Here is a 23,157-nt window from a genome sequence, read left to right as displayed (position 1 = left end):
TGCCCAGTAACCCCTGCCTTCCCAAAAGCGAGGCCTAGATAAAAGCCTCTGTGGAGATGCTCAGTAGGGAGGAGGGCAACTGAAAGTACAGATTCAGAGTTTCTCCCTCATGTCCCATAATTCCTTTTAGAGCAATGTCAATATTAAGCTTGCTACACTGCTTTATTGTGAGTGCTGTACTGTTAAATATTTTTAATATCAGTTATCGTAATTAAGGATATGGACTAGCTAAAATTATATTGTGGTTAGGAACTAAGACCTTGTCCAACATGTTTTTGTCTCTCACCTTTTGTCTGCCTCTGTAGTATTTAAACATGCTAAGGGCGTGTGAAGGCTACAATGAGATAATCTTCCCACATTGCTCCTGTGACTCTCGGCGGAAGGGTCATGTCATCACAGCCATCAGCATCAAGCACTTTAAACTCCATGCCTGCACTGAAGAAGGCCAACTCGAGGTGAGTGTAACCAGAACCCTGTTGTTGAGGAGGTCTGTCCACACGGTTAGGCCAACTTATGTGGTATTATTTACATAATACTCAAGGAGTGTTTACCCCTTTTCATACTTCAGTTGGCAGTTTTGGGCATTTATTCTATCAAGTTGTTTTTGGGGCTTGCCTTTCCGACTTTTAACAGCTCTGTCTTTAGATATGCTTGTGATTTCTTGTGGAACCTGAAGTTTTAAAGCACGCAATGATACCCCTATTATTTCCTTGAAACCTTCTATTTGCGCCTCTGGGAATGTGTGAAATGCCAAACCTCAAACAGATTAGATGGTAATTATCTAATGACTCCTGTGGGCGCTTATTTGTAGTGGCAAGAATAAAGAAGTTTTCTCCTGAGGTTTGTGGAAATTCTTAGCTTTTAAAAAAAAATTCCTCTTCTGTATTGCAAGTGTTTTGACTTACTACTCTTTTTTTTGGTACGAGTTGTATCTTACAGAGCTTTGTCATGCCCATAGTCCCCGTGCTCTTGCAGACCTTTTCCCTACCTATACCCTATGCTGTCCCCATTTGTCAGAGGTCCCCACTGCCACGTCTATGCACCTGCATTTTCTGCTGATCTTTTATTTGAATGAACAGAACATCCTTTTCTGAGGTAGGATGTTCCCTAAAACAAAATAAGCAGAGGGATACAATAATATAAATCAATTACACTGAACCCTATGTTTGAGTGGTGGATATGGTTGTGAATATTAAAACTGGCTTTTATTCTTTGAGAGGAAATGATTACCTACTTTCTGTCTGTTACATTTTTGATACATCTGTAAACCGTGGTTTGTTGGGTAACAGGTGTTGTATCCTTTCTAGTCACCATTACATCGGCCAGGAGGGTTAGTCAACTGCGGGCCCTCTCTCTGTATCCTCCTTACTCCACTCTTTACCCCAGACAAACCGGTTCCGAGAACACATTCCTCTTTTCTGCTGAAAGTGGTGACACCATTTCATGTAGGCCATAACAATACATTGCCAAAGTTCTTTGCTCTGCCTCACTCTTCCAAAAAGGAGAGGCTTCACTGCCTGGACCTGAAAAGAGTTATTACACATTTATCATACCTAAGAATTCTGGGTGGACGATCAACTCTTCATTGTTCATCAGCGCAAAGAAAGGAAAGACCATGCAGAAACTGACTCAAAATGGATTGTGCTTTGCATTGCATTGGCCAGAAAGCAACCCCCTGAGGGCTTACATGCTTATGTCACCAGAGCCAAAGCTGCAACTACTCTATTCACTCACGGAGCCCTGTCTTCAAAATCTGTCAGGTTGCGACGTGGGCATCTCTGCCACGTTAACCAAACACTACTGCCTGGACAGTCGGGGTCCTTCGTGATGATCACTTTGCCCTTTCGTTCCTCCTGGATTTTCAGGTCTAAATCTGTTTGCAGATTCTTCTCCAGGGAGGTATTGCTTGGGTACCAATTCCAAGGTACAGAGTCTGCAGCTTGAAGTCTCTATCAGATGAACAAGTTACCTACCTTTGGTATCGCCTTACCTATTAGTGACTGTCTAGCCACCAATTCTTTACCAATCCTCCCTGCTCTGCAAATGGATTTCTCAACATAGGGTAACATTTGTAGTCCTTAGTGTCCGCACGCTGGTCCATCAGCCTTCTGTTGTGGCTCTGCTTCTGGTGCAGAAATGTCCCGAAAAGAAACTGATGCCAGTGCGCTGGGGCGACACCTATGTAGACAGTGTGCAAGCCACTTCTGGCACCGACAACACAGAGCTGAACGACTCCACCCACCTGTGCACAGAAGTACTGCTTGAATATTTCCAGATCCAGTCTAATGCCTGGGGAATATTCTAAGTTAAGGAATCCGGGGCTAGATGGTCTCTACTGGATAAGGCATTACCAAGAGTAAGTAACTTGTTTGTCAGGCTTGTTTTTTTTTTTTTTTTTTTGTGCTGAGCAGCGGCATGCATAGTTATTTGGATGTCTGCTCAAACATGAGAAATGTTTCCTAATACTCCTATCTGCAGGCTTTCTTACTCTGCATACGGGTATTCCTACCCCTAAATGTCCGCATAGCAAACTGCTATAAAATCTGTTAAACCAGTGATGTTTAATGTGTGGAGTGCAACTTATACTCGGGAGGCCCTGACTGTTCAGAAATTTAAGAATTATCAGCTTAATAAAGTGTATATGCACAAAAACTCTAAAGTGAAGAAATTTTTAAATTCTCCATAAATATGATTGAATTTGAAATCGGAAGCTAACAGTTAAGCTTTTGTCTATCTTGATTTGTTGGGGCAGGGCAAGTACAGCAAACTGAATCTAGTAAGGATGATTGGTGACCTCAGTCGAATCAGCATAGTCGAGCCATTACTAAATATGAACATGCTTATCGCTTTTTCTTTTACCAGTTCATTGTAAAAAGTTCCAGCCTTCCTATTAAAATTTCGATTTTTGCATTTTGTGTTTGTTTGTGACTTAAAGAAAACATTTGATAATTTGTGTATATGTTTGATTCACAATTGTTTCTGTATTTTTGACTATTGTTTTGAGGTTCATATTGTCGAAAGTGCTTAGGTAGGGGTCCCTGGATCCTAATAGTTATTCATTGGTGGCCCCTAGAGCGCTGTTAAGAGCTGTGTGTTAAACTACCGCATTTTGTCATCCATCATGGTTGCATCAAATGTACTGATAGTTTATGGGAAAATGTGTACCAAACTGGTGGTCTTTTCCTCTGACAAACCTATGCTAACGCCATCATGTGCAGATGTGCTCTGCATCTGAGGCATAAGTTTTATCTATTAACAGCCTTACTCCTAGTCTATGCCCAGCAGGAATATAGGTTTATTCAGCACAGGATTCATATATTTTCATTCTTGAATCATTTCCAGAAGTCTAGGGGGGGAAGTCGCATGGTAACCTTATAGTAGCAGTATCCAAGTACAAAATACCTTAATTATGTTGCACTAGCGTAACTTCTGTAGCACAATCACCTCACTGAAAAGGACTAGAGGTCCAAGCAAGATCTCTACTACATGTCATGTGGGAAGGGAGACCCAGAGCTTTGTTCTCTCTTCAAACAGATACTTCTGTCTTTTAACTTCAGGCTATCACTTTTCTTGATCTTTCCTTTTGTGTGTGACTAAATCCACCATCAAGCTTCATCTGGCTCATATTTTTTAACCATGGAATCATCGAAAGGAATCTCTTTCAGAGCCTGAGGTTGAAGAAGTATCTACACAGATGATCCTCATACAGTGTGTATACATGCCCAAATCTGAGCTAAAAGACTGCAAAATTTGCAGGAATTTTTCTGCTAAACGTAACTATCAAAAGTGCAGATTCTTCTGTTGTTTTTAAGAAAAAATCTAAGACAGTGCGTCATCTAGGAGTCAGTGTGTTAAGAGCACCCCCCTTCCCATCGCAGGAGAGTAAAGCTCACAATTGCCACCAGGAACCATCAAGACCATAAAAGATTTCCTCAGGCGGATGAATTAGTCCCCGCCTCTTATGAGCCACACTCACACCTAACAGCTCTTAAAAAATGTTACAGCGCTGCCTCCTTTTCATTGAGGTGAAGAAAAACTCTTCAGTTATGTCACCACCTGCTAAATGTTAGTCACAAAAAGTAAAATCCTTGACTTCTCCTCTTCATTATTGTCTTATCAAAATTGGTGCTGTATTGTTAATGATAGTGAGGACACAAACTCAATAATAGTTAATGACCATCTAAAGCAAAAAGTTAAGCACTTGGTATAGTTTTTGAGAAGGTTATTCTATGTGTGATGTTGCCTGTGAACATATCACCCTGCAAGATAACTCTGCAGCCACGGACAAAGCTGCTCAAGAAGAGAACAGAGACAGAATCTGACCCCCCCCAGGATCCTTTTGGTACTGCTTATCATACAGGTCAACTTAAAGTGAAATTTCGAGAGACTGAGAGATGACTGCTAACCCCTATATATTTTTGAGTTCACCCAATCCACATTCTTATCAACCACCCGCAAAAGTGATACCGCAACCTACAACACCCTTCCCTCACTAGCCGACATTGCCAATAGAACCCCCTATCAATTAGTGTCTAACCAAACATCAGATGAAGATTAGGATTCCAGTGTGATTAATAAAGAGCTCCTAAGGATCACGGAGGCTAGTAGGATGTCTACATTGTTACTGTGGTGGAACAAACCACACTTCCACAGGCAGGGTCATTGTCAGATTATATTGTCCGGCTTTATTCCTTTATTGAAAGAAAATCCAGAACGTTTGAACTTCCAAGTCGTGGAAGAAAACAAATTGTGTAAAGTATTAAAACTTTGAAGACCCAGCTTTACACAGAATCTGCTTGAACTGATGCTGTTATCTAATTGTGTTTTGCCATTTAACTCGGTGCCAGGATAGCTTTTAGGCCGTAGTGAGCTTTATAAGCTCATTCAAAAAAAAAAATGTTTTGCCCTAATTACTTGTGGTGAAACACATAAAGTTCCTTTCGTGTGGGAAATGAGTAGGAAAGTAAGGTAGGACTACAGGTTTAGATAGAAAGATCAGTAACACAAAAGGATGATGGACGGAGTGCTGACAGTGCAAACACTCACCCCCAGTCACAGATCTGGGTTTAATCCATCGTTCTTTTGCTCACCATGCCACCCCAGTTCGGACCCAGCCATATGCAAATCAGTCTTGACCCTGTTCCTCGTGGGAACAGTCCAGCCCAAACTGCCAGGCCAGGTCCTCCCTGGACTGGAAACAAGCATCCTGGGACCGGTTTCAGGGTATCACCCTTCTTCAGCCAGGCTAGCAAGAAGGATCACCTGCTTGCATTGTAGGGAAGTTTAAATAAGTTAACGCGTAATTACTTTAACTGTTCAGCTTATATTTACTCACGTTGTGAAGACTTGCATACAGGTTCATATCACAGTTTAATAGTGAAATTCGATAGACCTTATTTACCTCAAATTACAACTAACAAAGTTTATTTGATTGCAAATGCGGTTAATTTGTTTAAGTTAAAACTGACGAAGTACTGGAATACATTTTTCTGCATTAATAATTCATTTAATGGCTTTTGCCACAATCTTAAACCAAATCACTAGTGGCATTATTGGCTCTGGAAAACTGAGCAACTTGCAAAGGCAACTTCCTTCTTAATAAGGGAAGGAGTAGAAAATATTCAGAAGCAGCCAGGGTGGCAAACATGAGTCTGGTATGTCTGCCATTCTTTCAAGAAGAGAACACTGTTGTGCCTTGTGAATGACTCGTATAAGACCTGTTATTCACTAGACTGTTTGAAAAGTCTGCATGCCATATAATTTGTATTGCTCTCCTCTGCACTTAAATGAGAACAATTGATTTCTAACTTCCCTTTCAAGATAGTTATTTGATTGTGTGAACCACTGTTGTGGTGTCTGACACAAGGCGTCTGTTCACCATGGTTTCAGGAAAGCACTTCGCTTTTGTAAATTGAGATTGTCATTTGGGGGAAAAATGTAAAATTCTGCATTAGTCTCAAATCCTAGACTAGTATTTTGGCATTTGGAGGCTGATTAAATGAGCCCAATACCAGTTTATTGTCATTAATGGAACATAAAATGTGAGGTCAAGTACTTAAACCAAATACGATGATAGTGCCAGGTTATTGATTTTTCTTGGCTTGCATTTCCCCAAAACATTTTGATCTATACATGTTTAGCTTCAGTCACAGGCTATTGTTTGCATACGACTTTGGGGGTTCAGAATCTGAGCCATGGGTGTGTCTGAGAGCTACATTATGATTTACCATCTTGGTTTTTGCCTTCCCATTATCCTGCCGGACATCTCTGCATCTTCTACATCGCAAAGTAACAACATTGTGATGTTTTTATATCATTGAATTCCTTCTCAATAATAGTTTTACATGATGACCAGCTAGTGTACCTTGGAAGAGATGTGGTATGCCTGCTGACTTTAGAACCCAGAATAATGATTTAGTAATCACTTGTCAGCTATTTAATACAATCTGTTTTAGATGATTGTGTTACAAAGAAAATAGTTTTGTATGCTCAAGTGTATATTCAATACAATGAGTCTGCTGCTTAATCTAAATATATTTTCTTAGATTAGCTCATTTTTGGATTTTGTTGCAATAATTCAGTTTTGTGACTTCAGCTCCCTCTGCCCCAAATATGAGCTCTGAATCAGTCCACCTTCTGAAGTGACATGTCTCATGCCCTGTTTTAGAACCAAGTCATATCCTTCGAGTGGGATGAGATGCAACGATGGGACACTGATGAGGAAGGGATGGCCTTCTGCTTTGAATACGCACGGGGGGAGAAGAAGCCTCGATGGGTCAAGATCTTCACGCCATATGTAAGTACTTCGTCTTGCACTGGACAGCCAGATGGGCCTTCACAGCATTGCCCAGGACTAATATCTTTCAGTGGGAATTAGGTTATAATGTGTTCAATTCACTACCATTCTGGAAATTTCGTAATATAGTTGGTGTAAGGTGCTGTGACTGTACCAGGCTAAAATGATTTCTCTGCTATTAAAGTAGACTGCTGGGTGCACAGTTGTTCAGTGCACCAGTGTAGTAGCTGGGTTACAACACAAGTTATAGAAGCCAACATAAATTAAAAGGCAGTGACCAGGATCTTGTTTGAAATAAGAATAAGAAACCTGCACAGCCACCAAGTCTGGGGTCTGTTGGTGGAAGCCAAGTGAGAAGACTGTGAATGCACAACCTGACCAGGGATCCACAACTGATCTAGGACCTGTTAATTACTGGAAGACATACCTACATATATGAAGAATACCGAGCCATCGGGAGAACACAGAGTAGTTAAACAACAAGTGATTATCCTTGAGCTAGGCCAGAATAGGGCAATGTTCCACACCTGGGAAAGGAAACCATCCTGGGCCAGAACTGGGACTGGATCCATATTAGTTTAAGAGTGGTTGGGAATTGCTTACACAGGGGGAACTAGAGAAAGCTTCATAAAGAAAAACACTATTGCTTAAAAAATAATCCTGTAGCCACCAGTGCATGAGTGTTCTTTCACATGTGTGCCCTTTTTTTTTTTTTTTCTTCAATGGGGCTGGACTTTGGCACGGTCCGCACATGAAAGTTGCCCCTTCTCTCTGACCACTTTGGGCTAAAACACGGGGCAAAGCACAAGATTCAATTCTACTGTCTCTGCTCTTCCGTTTTCACTCTGATCCTTCTTTCTAACTTGATTTATTATGGTGGTGCTGACGCTGGATAAATAAAAAAAATTCCCTCCAAACTCCCTTTCTGACTGCCTTGGTGAAAATTCTGATTACACCTTTATTACTGCCTTCCCCACAAACTTGTGGAATGTACAACAACGCTGGTATTATCTTCATCAGTCTCCGCTTTCTAGCATGCACCAACCGACTGGCCAAATGGCAAAGTTTAAAGTTTATCTCCCTCGTCAAATCCACTAAGGATGTGTGATGCACATTGTTTGGGGGTCTATTCTATTTATTGTCATAATGTTCATTATTGCTGTTATGCTTATGATTATATCCTTATGATTATAGAAATTACATTTGCTAGCCACATAAATACCTATTTTGCAATACAAAAGTGTTGTATGTATTGATTCTGGTAGGTCTGGGCCACGGCTCATCTGTATCCTGATAGATTCTCTAGCAGGTGTGATGTTCCTAGCTTTTGCTATAATCCTGAGTCTAGCCCAAAGGAGGGGTATCAAGGGATTTTCAGTTCGTTTCCTCCACACAAACCTAAGATACTTATCTGCCTTTGGGAGCTTAGATGTCTAAAAAGGTGTGAACTATTACAAAATATATTTTAAAAAAATATGAAAAAACGTTGTGTTGCATGTGCTGAACATTTCCTTAAGTCATGGGATTCTCTCTGGTATGCATTGACCACATTTTTTAAAGTAGCCTATGCATACATTCGTATAAGAGCCAACATTCTGTGTCCATTTTAATTTTGAAAATGTCAAATCAGTCAATCAGCACCTTTTGACTGAAAACACTTTCCACAATTTTTTTTCTCCTACAAATGGCTACCAGCAGGGTAGCAGTAAGGTGCATGGTGAGGGCTAGTTAGGCAGTTCGATTTAGAAGCAAACTTACCTCAGTGAAAGGAACTTGACCTCAAAGGTCGTGGATTTGCTTTTAGAACCACTGGGAAGCGGGGGAGAGTTTCAAAGATTTAAACCGAAAACCAGGATTGCAGTTGAATAAGTTTGACTGATGTTCAGAGCTATCCATAAACAGTAGAAGTCTGTAGCAAGCTTAAGATATATTTTCTTTGGAAGTGAGATCCAGAACCATGGTAAGAGAAAATAAGATTAAGCCAAGCAAACACGGTATGAAGGAAGCCCTCACTAAAATGTCTGTTTTTCAATCTGAGCCAATGCACTAGTGCTTAGCAAATGTAGTAACTGATCCCCAGGTGGTTGCTTCACAGATGTCTCGAAGGGCAGCAATCCTTAGGCGAGCAACAGTGACTGACTTGGTGGATCAGTGTTTGTTTTACCTGGTAAAGGCCAGATGCTGGCCACAATCCTTTTATTTTATTTTTTTATGGCCCCGCATTGTAAAATACATTCATGTGCAGATATCCGGTCAATTAATAGATTGGAATTTCTTAAATAATCTTAGAATTTTTTTTACAATCGCTGTTTGGAGGAATCTCTCTGTTGGAGAGGGACAGTATATGGAATAAGGATGCAACTTAAACTGTCTAATTAGCGAGACAATCTGAGATGATCTTTACAACAAAAGAACAGTGAGTTCTTCAAGAGTTTGATATTAAACAGCAAGTATTATTTTTTTCTGTACACAGGGCATGAAGCTTTTGGCTTAAGGAATGGCTACAAGTAAAACGACATTTCCTGGCAAATGTTGTTCATTTTACATGGGTTCAAGTGGGGGGAGGGGGGGAATTAACTTTGGCAGAACATGTGTAGCTCCCAGAGAAAGGTAGTTTTACTGAGAGAAAGACATTCGTAAGGCCGACCAGAAAATGTGAATCTCAGGAATAGTGAAAAAAGATGCTCTATATAAACTTCCTCTGCAGACAGTGAGGCAGCCCAGGTTAAGTTTGTATAGAAGACCTCTTACGGAAAGAGTTTTCCCAATTAAGGTGTGGATGGAATATCTCTTCATGACCCACTTTGAAGACCGTTCCAGAAAATGTACCACTTAAAATATAATAATGTATTGGAGGGGGTAACTGATCTCTCTCTCAGCGTGGCCATACAGTTGCTGAAATAACCAGTTTGGATTTTGTCTGGTGCTAGGAAGCTATTTGTATGCATCCTATTCATATGATACATTTTGCTTACATTTTGTGCTTTAAAAGTAGCACACCATGGCATTATCAGTCGAATGATTTTTACATGTGTAACTTTTTTTTTTTTTTTTTTTTAATTAAAGTTCAGAAATGTTTACTTTTTGTAGACTTAATTGAATTTATTTAATGCTTTCTTCACCTAAGAATATGTTCAGTATTTCATTGATCAGACACATGCAACAGTATTCTATTGTTTATGAATCAAGGATGCATGCCACTAGAAGAAATAGGATGATATGAAGGTAATTCTGACTTCCAGGTGTCGCATGTTAAAACAGATTAGTCCATGTAAACTTGACTGATGAACTATCTAGAAGACATGTGAAAAGAATTTCCTCATAATTTTTGATTTGTTGTTTTCCACATGATGCTTTTTCACGACGCTGCATTTTAGAGCAGCTTTAGCTCCCAATGTTCTATCTTGAAAAATTGACTAATCGACATCGAAACAAAGCCTTTACCAGTGTTCATCTTAGTGTTTTTTACCTAAGGTGAATGAATCCCTTTTGGATTCATTGTGGTTAATGATTGTAAACGTATCTTTCTTTGCAGTTTAACTACATGCATGAATGCTTCGAGAGGGTCTTTTGCGAGCGAAAATGGAGAAAAGAGGTAACGTTTAATGTTTTCTGTTTTGTGTGTATGAGAATCAAGTCACTGCCAGTCTGGGCAGATTTGAAACATGGTATTGGTTTTGGGCATAATTGATCAGTGGAATCACTCCAGGTCTATGTATATTGGAAATTATGTGAATACAATTCTGGTGGTGGATATTTGGATTTTGGAAGGGGATATGACTGGGTTATTTTAGTACAGAACGGACATGAAAGAACACTATCGCTTATTTGGGGGTTACTTGTACAATGGCTGTTCATATGGTCCTGTGGACGTGCGTGATTGCTGACCATTGTCATTGGTGGCTATTGTTACTTACTATTGGGGTTAGAGGCCAACTGTGCTACTCCACTGTGGGTGCCTGAGAATGACTTGGCCGTTTCGATCTTCAAATAATGTGTATGGTTTCATGTGCTGTTACACCGCAAGCCCACCAAGACTGTCACTCCGTCCACAACCAGCTCAGGAGACACTCCAGAAAATGTCAAGACTTAAGCTGAGGAAGAAAAGAAGATTAGTACTGCCGATCATACTGTCTTCCACTATATCTGATCGCAAAGCACTTTAAAATTCCAATGAGGTTAGCACCACCAACACTTTGACTCCTGAAACTCTCTTCAAGGTTGCCCTGGGGATGTTAGTAACATCTTTGAAGGAAGTGTCAGTCTGCCATTTCTTGTGTTAACATCGGGTTTGCCAAAACAATGTCAATTTCAGCATATCGTGCATAATCTCCGACCCCTACTGGACCCCCAGCACATACACACGTCGCGCGCCGCTTGAGATTGTTCAACGTCTCAACACATCTAGTTTGGGACCACTGTCAATATCACAAGCATTAAAGGCACATAATTCTTCCACAACATCAACTGTTGAAGGTATGTTATCAGGTTACTTGTGGTTCATTGTCATCGGAGAATATTATCCTTGATATACGGTATAATAAGCTCAGAGCATTCTTCCTTGGGCTCGGATCAGTAGTTACTTGACTTTGCCTTCCAAAGGACAACAAATCTGTTATTATTTAACTTATCTATACAAGTAGCAATGACTTTTTCTTTTACTTTTGCCAACTGACTGTTTGCTGTGTGAGAGGATCCTTCAGAACTAAATTCTCTCAGCATCATTCCTCTTGGCAGAAGTGAATATTCATGCCAGCATCTTGGTGTTGCTTCCATATTCCACGAGTGGCCAATATCAGATTATGCAGTTACTGTTTAAATTATGGATCTTTTGTTGCATATATTTATTTGCAATCCATTTCTCTGTGACCGCAGTGTGCCTCTTGTGTTGTTAAGAAAGATTCTGGTGGGAATGCTATCCTCTTAGGTATTCTGAATATGTTGCTCATTCTCTTTTAGTCCTGCTTAATTATACTGTTAAGAAATGCAAGAAGCCTGCAACTCTAAGAGGCTTCTTAATGCCATTCTTGTCTTATCAAAATTGATCTTGAGTCACTTCGCCTTGAGCAGCTCCCTGGAACTTTACGATCGTCCAGAACTCAGTGTTAGGGAGTTTTTTTTTTTTTTCCCCCCACTGAACGGTCTTCCGTGTCCTGGTGTTAATAAACTTGTTTGGTTCCTGATTACCTTGTATAAGTTCATTTGGGCTTTACCAAAGTTAATGTAGCAATTCATTATGTAATATGCAGAATCTGCTGGCTTCTGTTGTACTCTTGAAAGATTTAAATCTCTTTTTTTAAAAACCTCTCTGGATTGTATCTTGATATCCATGCAGTAAATTAATGTGTTCAGATTGAGTTTTAATCCTAATAAGGCAGACAATATATTTCCCATGAAAAATGGGGCTATGAAGAAGCATTTTGAGAGGTTGCTTTTTTATGCGCCTGTTTGGGACAACTCTGTTTGCTTGAGATTGCTTGATCTGCTAGTGTGTTATCTGAAGTTCATTTTTAGCACTTTCCTATGATTTACATGGTCCTAGGCAATTTTGGAATCGGAGCTTGTTGTCAGGAATCGAAGTAGTAGAATCAGAGATGACCATCTTACAAAGATCCTAGTTATCTTCATTTACTTTATTTCGTAGTGCAACAATACCAAGCAATTATGATTTCATTTGAAGACATCATACCTTCTCAGCTGATAAAACACCACATGGATATATCTAGATGTCTCAAGATTTACTTGGAGACTAAATTTACTTGAAGAAATCATTTGGACTATCTGATCAATAATTATTTTGGACTCGCTAGAGGCACAAACTGCAGGGGAAAGTTTTAATTGATCCTGTGTCATTACTAGATTCTGTGTCATTAGGAATGTAGCTTCTTCCAGGAGTTCATGTTGGTTCCGCCAGAGCAAAGGCAGCACCCATAATGTTTTGAATGCATTACATAGTACTGGTATTTTTCAGGTACCTACATGAGCACATCCTTATGCTTTCTGTAAGCGTTTTTCCTTTGATTCATCTTTTTGCAAAGATGCAGCCTTTGACCTTGTCTACCTTATGACATCTCTGTTTCCTAGCACTTTTGTGGAATGAAATGGGTCCGCAGTCAGTGAAGACAGAGTATTAAAATGTATCTTCTGGTGATTCCGGTAAACTATATATTTGTTCCTTCTCATTCACAACAACCACTGACCCTTCCCATTGGTACACCTGCGCTGTGCTCCGCCTATCCATGTGGTAAGACACATGGTAGGTAATAGGAGGGGGCAGCTGGTGACGCACTGTTGGGGGAAGCGGGTCTTGTGCATGAGGAAGATGTTTAAGTGCGGTCCTTTCTTCTAAAGAGAGAGTCTATTCTTCAAAAATACTTTTTTGCTCTTTTTTAATTTTTCAATTCAGCCGGCGGCCAATTCCCAAACAAATGTGAAGGAAAAAGAATGAATGTGGTATGCCTCAACCACCATGAGGTAATTTTCCCTGTTTCGTCCATTTGTAGGTGGAAGAGGAAGCAACAGACAAGGATAACAAGAATTGCAGTAATGACAGTATGTGCAGTAAGGTAATTATTTTGGGGGTATGTTTCATCACTTTATTCAGTTCAGTAGCAAAGATTAGTGGCTATACTTTGACACTTTATTCTGATGGTTACTTCTAATTATAGAATCCTGACCTTGTGAATAACCCCCCAAGGCACAGACGGGATTTGGGAGTGCAATAGTTTAGTTAAGGGAAAGGCTGTAGAGAGACCAGAGGGAGATGAGATTTTGGGGGAGGGGTGCAATGGAAGGAGTTGATGTACAGCTCACTTGTAGATCAGTAATGGAGTGTAGAATAATTAGGATTGTTCATGCCTTGACTCTGTTTTAGAACTGGATAATTTGAATCCCCTGAGTTGATCTTTCACCTTCTTTAGTTTCAGCACCAATGTATTTTGTCTAAGAAGGTTTAGAATTGCTTAATTGCTGTGTACACTGCATACAAGATCCCTATTGAGAAAGCCTTTGATGAAATCAAAGTAGGTCATTGTTACAAGTGGTTGCTTAAAGAGAGCCTTGAGACAATAAAAAATTTTGGAAAGAGATCTGCAAATTCTGTTGGAAAAGTGAGCCATTCCATTTGGTCTTCAAACATAAAATAATTCTTTATATGGCATCTGATTCTGGGCTTTAACATGTTTCTTAACACTGTTTTGACTGATAAGCATCGGAGTCAAAGCAAAATAGATTTGTTCACACATTTGGCCAGTAGAAGCTTAGCAAAACATATGGTCCACTGGTGGCAAAACCCACAACTTAGCAACTAGATCAAATTTAATTTCCTGTAGGGTCCATGTCAAAATAAGTATTTTGTGGTTCTTTGTAGCTGGTCACAGTTCTAGTAGACCAGGTGGAAATGCTTTCCTTTCAGATAGGCCGGCTTGTTTATGAATCACTTTGGCCTTGATCTGTCTGTTACTTGATATCTTGTAGTTAAAAACAAGCATGTGTAGTTGGTTTCTGAAAAGTATGAGAATGAAACTGCTGTGTGTAGATAACCCTGTCACAAACTTTCACCTGAGGCACTATATGCCTGTGATCTTGTAACAAGACTAGGTTCTTTTGTGATTGTGGTACTGTTCTGACCACATCATTTTGCTTTTTCTTCCAGAACATCTTTCAGCTGCTACGGTCACAACAGCGTGATACCACCACCTAGCCCCTACCTACTGATGAACACTAACAACGACCATTTAGAAGAAGGAACAGAAGAAAATTCATTGTATTATAAAGAAAAATGCCCTAAACTAAATATTAATACCATTTGTGAACTTCATGTTTCCGGATTAAGACTAGAGACTGGCAGTGGGCATGTCAAGCTCAAGGAAGGACCGGACCGAGCACATTTTTTCTAGAGGTTCTGCATGGACTCTATTTTTCAACTGGAAATGGCTCACTTCATCCATTTGCACTAATAGACATATATGTATAGATATATAAATACAGAAATATATATATACATACATATGCATTTCTTTAAAAAATTCATATCATTACCTTTTTCTTTCTAACTTTTGTTTTTCCACATTGACATCTGTCCTTCCTTGGGAGTTTTCCTGTAGCTTCATCACACTACCCACTTCCTTCCCCCAAGCAGGAAATGCACCACCAGCGTCTTGAAGTATTAAGTTTACAAATGTCTCACGTTTGTGTGTTTTGTTCTTCGTGCTGTGCTCAAGCTGCTCCCTGGTGGTACAGCTGCTTAGGTATCCATTCTGATGCCTTCAGCAGCTGATTTATTCTCATGTTTTCTACTGTACACCTCTTTGGTTCTCAGTACTCCATTTCCAAGTCATTAGCTCCATTCCAGTGTCAGTATTTGTTGTGTATTGCAACTGTTTCCGTGTGGTGCTCCATATTGTGAGATACCAGGTAACGCAGCTTTGTCTCTAACTTGAGAAATGTGCATCTGAGAATGCGATCTTCTCTGAGCAGTGTTTCTGGTCTGTTTGCTGAAAAGAGTGAGTTCTCCAGAACAGTCATTAGGTTGAACAGCTTGACCACCATTATGCTTGGAGTCAGCCGGTGTTTCGTTCTCTAATAGACTGCGCGATGCCCTCACCTGGGTAGTAGCGACTTCAGAGTTTGCTACTGCCTGGCAGGTTCAATATGATCTCTTCCTTTGCCTGTAGGGCGTATGCTAACTTGATGGCTCAAGCACACCTTTCAGGCCCTGTGATGTGTTCTCGTTTGTACATGAGACATTACAAAGCATGTTTAAGTTCCCAACAGATGTTGAAATCAGTAGAGCATAAGACCATAACTATAAGGAACCTGAATGCAGGAGAGGCCAATTTTGGTTACAGGACTAAGATGCAGAGGAATAGTAGAATATGAGTTGATGGAAGGCCAGAGTTGAACATACTGATTTGTGTAAACAATAAATAAATAAATGAATTTGAGGGTGATATAGAAGAGCTAGGGCAATGGTTGCCAAAAATTATCAAATGGCCCAGCAAAGTAATTTTAGACAGAAAATTAAGACCAGGGGAGCATTTTTTGAGTGCCTCTTCGGCAACTGATAAGTTTGTGAATGACCTCGCGAGAATAGTAGACCAAAACTGGTATTGTGTTATGGGAGATCTAGATGTACTTACCTATTCACTCCTGTTGAAACTGGAGTATCCATACCTATAAAGTTCATCTGGATTTGCACGCAGCACTTTCGGGCTTTATATGCAAATGCTAGCCACATGCAGCTCACTTGTGAAAGTGGTAGTCTGGATTTTTACTGCGGTGCCTCTTATTCTCTGGTGCATGCCAGGATTTGAAGACTGCGATACACTTCCCTTGTTGTTTCGTGGCTCCCATATCAGTAGTCAGGTTCTCATGGGTCCACGCATGTGTCGGCTGCAGATGGTGGGGTCATTTCTGCATTGCTTGGTGTTAAGTGCAAAAAAAAAGTTCAACTTTTCTTAACTTTCAGATTTCTGTATTTCCTGAGTACTGCAGGTTCTAACACTTTTTGATGTTTGATCTCATGCTAGGAGCCAGACACTACCATGTGGAAATCACCAATGGCGGACTGTCTGGTCTTTCCTGCCTCTGCATTCAGATTTGTATGTTTGGAGATATTTTATCTAGCATTCTACTTGATAGATGATGCTTACTTCCTGTGTTCAGGTCCAGGCATGGTTTGACTTCTGCATTGCCCTCATTTTAACCTTGTTCGCTTGATTAAGGCTGTAGAACTCTCATTTTGATCCATTTGTATATGGTGCATATATATATATATTTTTTTTTCTGTACCTTGGCGGCCTGTATGCTAATCGTGTATGGTAGCCTGTAGTATTTTCAGTGCTACAACTGCTGTTCTTGTACAGTAGACAGTAAGTGCTAGAATTTCATACTTTGTTCCTCTTTTAGTGGTTTCTACAGCTAAATACTGCCGACTTTTAGGTGGTGAGTGTTGTGTAACGAAGCCTGCTGTGGTATGATCTTGTATGGTGGGCAGTAGGTTCTACCATTACTTTTATTTTAATCTTGTATTGTGGGCATTAAATTCTAGCTGTTGAACTGGTAGGTGATAGGTTCAAGAGCCAACCTTACTTCTTGCTCTTGTGGTAGGCCCTGTCTTTTAGTGCAGAAGGATACTACCAGAATCTTGCCTGCTCCTAAGGGCATTTTCACGTTTCTGTGTGCACGGAGTCAACCACCAAGCAAAGGTTTGGTACTTAGGCTTAGTTTAATGGCCTTCTTGTTATTTGTCCTATACTGTGATCATCAATCTTTCTATCAGTCTTTAATTAGTTACAGAAAATAGTAGCAAAGAAAAAATTAAGATTTCCCTCTGCATCCAGCATCCCACATGCAGTTTCTCTCTACTCACTCAAAACAAGTGGATGGGTTATTTTAGACATTGACTGGCCAGTTAATTTTCCCTCACTTCAGTGTTTAAGCATTGCTTTTCATGTTTGTAAGAGGGCAACAGATTCATATTTTAAAGGACCTTGATGAAACTGGTATTTTTGGGACAGTATCTGTCAAAAACATTGATTCCTTTAAAGATCTGCATGCATTTTGAGGCATTGGCGCCTGTCGTCAGAATAACCTGGCTGCGGATGGTTTTACTTGAAAGTCAGCATGACTTGAGTGCCTTATTCTCTTTGCTCCAATGCCACTTTTCTAGTCTGCCCACTCTGGGGGTGGAAACGTCTTATGAACGGAAATTGTATTGTGAGCCTGTCAAGGAACCTAGTGTATATTTTGTCCTCTGGCCTCTTTAATATTGGTAGTAAACGTAGCTTGCCTTTCTGTCTGCTTGGTGAAGTGAAGCACTTACAGTGCATGCTTCAAAATTAGGGTGATGTTAAGTGGAATTACACTGGTCTTGGTGTTTGATAAAGCATCTGTTCTAGTGGGTCCAAGGTTTGGTGTGACCCTGTTGAGGTGGTTGTTTACTGGAGGGTGTTCTGTTGACATAAGGGTAGCCTAGGGCAGGCTTTGGCTAGGCAGATCTTGTTTTGGTGTGTTGCATGTTACACTCCGCATGTTCAGATGACCTCCCGTCTCTGGTAATTGCATCTTTGTCCTTTACATCATGTCCAAATCCGTGCTTGAATTTGCATTCTCAATGTTCTCCGAAACACTGCATTTTGTTTGTGAATTGTGGGCCAGACTGTGCTGAACAACACTGGACAGCTCGTTGGTCTAGTGCTCCTTGCTAATTGCTGCCAATAGCTCAGTCTGCAGTCAATAAAGCAAAAGCCTCGAAAGACAAGTTAATAATTGGATTAAGTTCCAGTGAGTCTAACAATCTGGCATCCTGGCCAGAGATGAGCTTACGTGCTGCTTCTTAGCTATAGCACTTTTTGATTGCTCAGCTCAGATTGATGGATTTCCTTTTGTCGATGAGTGGCTGCGTGTGGGCCTGCCAACATTTCTAAACATTCATTAAGCCTGAAAACACTTTTACCCTTCTGCAAGGTCTGCTCATGGAAATGGAAAAATGCAGTCTGGTGGAAATATCACTCGTTCTCCCTTACTGCATGCCACCTCCTCTCTACATGCTTTCCCTCTTCCGATCGCAGACAATTTCTTTACTTTAGCGATTGCTTGAAAGGCTGTGGAGAAAATAGTGATGTTGCAGACTGTGACCAAAATAAAAATGTCAATGCTGAAGGGTGATGCTATGAAATTAGATATCAGATAAGGTATCCCCTCCTGGCTAGGTAAGTCTAAAGTACAGGCCTAATCTTTTTTGTAGATCATATTAAAGGAGAAGAAAGGACACTTGCTGCTGGATACACTTCCACATTCGAATCTTCCCTTCCTGCTACAGTCCCCAGGAGTACTTCCTGCCCAGTGGGCCTTCCATTTTTGGTTTCCTTGTACATTTTTTTTGCAAACATGCGATTTTCTGTCCCAGAAGACATTCTGGTCGCAAGGGATAGACACGGGTGAAGTGCTTTCATGTTTTCTGTTTTGGAGTATGGATGTACCAGCACTTTCTTCCATTGAATCAATGGACTTTGGCTGTACTCCGCGACACGGTCTGTCCCGCAAGAACATGCATGAGGTAGCGAACGATTCACCCTCTTTTTTATAAAAAATCACTGCTGGCTTCTGCTTCCTTGTGGAGTCGGTCACAGGGAGCGAGTCTGTTCCCAGTCCTCTGTTGTGCTGAGCACGACTGCTCAGAACTCTCTTGGAGGGATTTTTTTTAATTGGTGTTTTTACCGTACGGAAGGTGGAAACTGCTATAGAAATTTTGGCACTTGCTATAACAAGTGTAGGCCATTCCTTTGTCTACTACCTGTAAGATATGGTCTTGTGTTTGAATGAGTGTTTCAAACTCAGTACGAATGTATGCTTAGGAAGATTGTACAAAGTCTATTTTTAATATAAATGTCTTGTAGAGCAAATATTTAACACCTTTGTTTGGCCTTGTGTGTATTCTTTCCTGTGGAAATCCTTGAAGGTTGTTGTTGTTTTTTTTTTTTTTTTTTTTTTTTTTTTTTTTTTTTTTTTTAACCTTTGCTTGTTCTGTTGACTTTTCTGTGACCAGTGCATTTGCACTCACCAAGTTATTGTGCTTAGCTCCTGGGTTAAAGCAGCTTTCTCCGCTTTGCAGAAATTTCATGTCTTTAGTTCTTCGTAGCATGCCCAAGATTTTGTACACCTTAGGAATTACCGTTTCCTTATACGGGATTGCTCACGGCAACAACTTTGTCTTTCCTTGGCATTTCTCAGAGCAAAGTAATGTTCTCTACTATTGTAGATAAATGATCGTACCAGCAATATTACTCCAGACCATTCTGGACTGTTTTTAACCACCAGCTATCGCATTGCTTTGGAAAATCCTTTGTTCCTTGGAATCATGTCGTCCTTCCATGGAATGGTGCTTCTTTGAGTCTTCATTGTTCCAGAGCAAGCTTTCACTTGGGCATGCGCATGTTATTCCAGAGTCTGCTTTGGTTCTCCGCCCTTGGTTAAAGCAGCCTCCGTTATTACCCATGAGCAGCTATATTGGTCTGGAGCTTGCTGTGATGCATTTGTATGCTGGTGTTATTCTGCAGCCTACGCTGGTGCTTCAGATTATTTCGAAGCTTTCTCTTACCTTCACTTTCCAGATGCACTTTCTTATTTTTATTGGGGATCTTAATTGTTTTCCTGATATTCATCCCACGGTATTGTGTTTGCGCCCCTGCTCTGGCAGCAGCATAGTTTTCCTATGCCAGTCCTTCCATATTTTTCTTTCTCATGTTTTTTTTTTTTTTGTATGCTCTCTCTGTGTTCTTTCAGTATTAGGTCGGTGTGGGTTGAACATGAGTCTTTTCGTCCAGAGTTGCGTGCCTCACTCCCAACCAAGTAAACTTGTAAATAAGATCTATATTATGTAATGTTACACTTTTCATGCATGACTAATCTACCTTTCTAGACCTTTTAAAAGTACTTTTTGGCCAAGTATCAGGGTCATCACTCATATACATAGTTCAGTATCAAACCATGTTTTCTTGGGTGCAACTTAAACATTGTTGGCTTTGCCAGGTCCTTTCATTTGCATGAAGCCTGAGTCATGGAAATTGTACCATACCTGTGCAAGCATCTTGACATTTCATCTAGATGTGCAGCCTCCACAAGGATTGCACTGAAAGCCCTGGCTCGCCTTCTTTCCCAGGGATATTATGTCCTACAGCCTGTGCGCGCTCGCTCTGGTGCAGCGGTAGGGAGTAACCAAGTGCACAAGTCCCCTTCTGTCTTTGCTGTTGCTTTCAGTCCAAAATGGACAACCAGCAGTGTCAAATATTTTGTGCTTCATTGGAATTTCAATATCCAAACTCCACATTTGCCCATGTGCACAGGCTTTTAATAGCCGACAGAGTAACCCTGGAACTTGATAGATAATTTGGCAAAGGGGGCCATGCCATAGGTCGCTTTGCCATCCTTAGTGTTATAAGACAGTTAGACAGAACATACTGCTGAATCACGTAGCCGCCTGCATTGGTGCTCGTTTGTCTGCGGCTAAGAGCCTTGTGTCTTTTCCAGTTGCTCGAGTGAGACCTTTTGTGTGTGTCTGAATAGTACAAGCACTCAGAGCCCCTCCGGTCTTTTGCAGCCTTTGTCTGACCAGTAGAGTGTTCACTCATCCTCGGTATGATCAGTGAAGGGATGGAAGCTGGCTATTCCGGTCGTGGGCAGTGCTGTGTAGGAGTTGGGTCTTGTTCTAATATTTTCATCTGTTTTTCCACTATGCCAGAACTGCTTTAGAACCTGTTGGTTTAGTGTCCGGGGACTTGCACATCGGCAAAGGAAACTTCAGATTTATGTGAAAACCGACTTTGTGATGGGGCTGGTGCATTTTCTTCTTTCGCTCTCCGAATTTAAGGGTTCCCATTTGTGCTCTTAAAAGAGAAATGATTCGTTTTTCTGACTCTGCTCTCCGTCATGGTCCTCTTGTCTCTGTTTAATTTGGTTCCTAGTTACTTTATGCGTGATTTTCTTTTATTTGAATTATTGATTAAACATTCATAATAGATGCTCACAAGATGGCGTCCCACCGTCGAAATAATACAAAATATGAGGTTTCTGGCCGGGCAAGCAAAGAGACATTTGTATTTCGATGCATGGGAAATAAGGCGGACCATTTACATTTTAAAACATACTTGGAGGTGGCGAGTGGGCTGGAATAGTTTCAAGCTTTCATATATAGCCACAAGGAGTGATAAGTTTATATGTTTGAAAAATCCAACATCTAGTTTTCGACTGTCTTGCTGGTCACTTTCTTGAACATTTAAATAATGCTTTCTAATGATATGTGTGTTACTCTTTTTACTCAAGCTTGCTTAGCAGTAAAGTTCTGTTTTTTACAAAGATATTTTTGCTGCATATGTGATCGTATTGGGAAATTCTCTGTTTGATTAGACGAGTCTTTGAGTCTGATCCTGGTGCTGGTGGAGCTTTAGAAAAGGCTACTGAGCATTGAGAAAAGCCACATAGTGCTGGTCAGCTTCCCAGCCCACCTGCTTTCCCTCTCTGGGCTTCCCGGTTTGAACTTGCAAAAGGTCCAATATTGCAGAAATTGACTGTGCCATGCAGTGAACATCAAATCAGCTTTGCTTTCTGACTGTGCAAACCAGAGCACGCGTGCGCTCATGGACGTAGTTGATGGGCAGTAGCCTCTTTGCCTGCCGTCTTCTAAAAATGGCCTGAAACATGGTCCATACATTTCGGGGTGTACAACGCCTCTTTAGAAGAAGGACCCCAACTGCCTCTGACACTTCTCCAAGCTTGTTGTGTATTCCATCAGACCAGCTTATCCGCACACAGTACAGCCAACCCAAGTCAGAGCAATAAGTGAACACAACATGGTCCACAGTATGAATTTGAAGGGAAGGTTTGTGACTTGAAAACTGGCAGCTGATAAACATTCCCAGTTCTTTTTTGCATGTCCAATCTCCCACACTTCAGTTGGCCAGGAAGATGGAGCATTCGTCTCCACCATTACGCCAGTTGTTGTTTATTTATTTGAGAGGACTCGAATTGTATTTTCACAGCAGTATCCTGTATTTTTTATTTGTGACTTAAGAAATGTGAAGATTCCCTATTTCCTCACCTACATCACCATCCTTGCTAACAGTGTTTTTCATTACTTGTCCCCTAGAGCTAACCACTCTCTCAAGCTGTTTGGTAATGTCACTTTAGTGTAATTAATTGTAACATATTATTTTAAATAAATCGATTTATTGAAGAAACTTACCAGTTGTTGATCGTTTGTGTTTGATTCCTTCGGCAGTTGCAGTGCTCGCCGGTTGTGAGGCCTTGTGCTTACAGAAATGCAGACTTGCTCTTTCAGGATCCTGGACAGAATTGAATGGCACTTAGTGTTTTTTGTAAATTAAGAGGTGGTTGTCGTAAACTCTAATAACCACGGTGATTGGATTTAAATGTGGATTCTTAACCCTTCAAGCGACACTGTTGTTGAGACATCTTCACGTAGCTGCAGGAAATTAAACCGCATGGAATTTTTTTGTTGCTGTGCCATATCTCACTTGGCAGATTCCAGCCAAGAGGAAAGTAAATTGAGAATACAAATCGGTGCTTTAATATCTATTTTTAGATAGAGCATAGCAGCGCGCAAGCACAGCTTTTCCAACGTCACTCGTTCGTGAGCTTGCCTTTCAAAAATCCTTTGAGATTGGTAAATGCTTTACGTTTGTAGCTCCTTGGGGTGGTTTTGTTACTGCCTTGGGGACCAACCCTGTTACATGGATAATTGCATTTTTGCCAATAAGTTTGACTGCGATCGAACTTCTTTTTCCTTTTGTGTCTCTCAGCCGCGCTCAGGCTCATGGCGGCCGTAGTGCTTTGAATCGGCT

At 40.7% G+C, this 23,157-nt stretch overlaps 1 protein-coding gene across 2 annotated transcripts in view; it reads left to right on the top strand.

Moving 5' to 3' along the window:
- SNX27 (sorting nexin 27) overlaps positions 1 to 22,537 on the top strand; it is a 159,754-nt gene extending 137,217 nt beyond the window's left edge. The window contains exons 9-13 of one of the 2 annotated variants that reach the window (XM_069218325.1): positions 306 to 455; positions 6,668 to 6,796; positions 10,332 to 10,391; positions 13,300 to 13,362; positions 14,451 to 22,537. In XM_069218325.1, coding sequence (XP_069074426.1) covers positions 306 to 455; positions 6,668 to 6,796; positions 10,332 to 10,391; positions 13,300 to 13,362; positions 14,451 to 14,498 — 450 coding nt within the window. In that variant the 3' untranslated portion in view covers positions 14,499 to 22,537. The remainder of the gene's footprint in view (positions 1 to 305; positions 456 to 6,667; positions 6,797 to 10,331; positions 10,392 to 13,299; positions 13,363 to 14,450) is intronic. The other variant, XM_069218326.1, reaches the window with a different exon arrangement.
- The last annotated feature ends 620 nt before the right edge of the window (positions 22,538 to 23,157 follow it).

Source organism: Pleurodeles waltl, chromosome 12 (genome assembly GCF_031143425.1).
Source record: "Pleurodeles waltl isolate 20211129_DDA chromosome 12, aPleWal1.hap1.20221129, whole genome shotgun sequence".
Classification (NCBI taxonomy): Eukaryota; Metazoa; Chordata; class Amphibia; order Caudata; family Salamandridae; genus Pleurodeles; species Pleurodeles waltl.
This window is presented reverse-complemented; position numbering and strand designations above follow the sequence as displayed.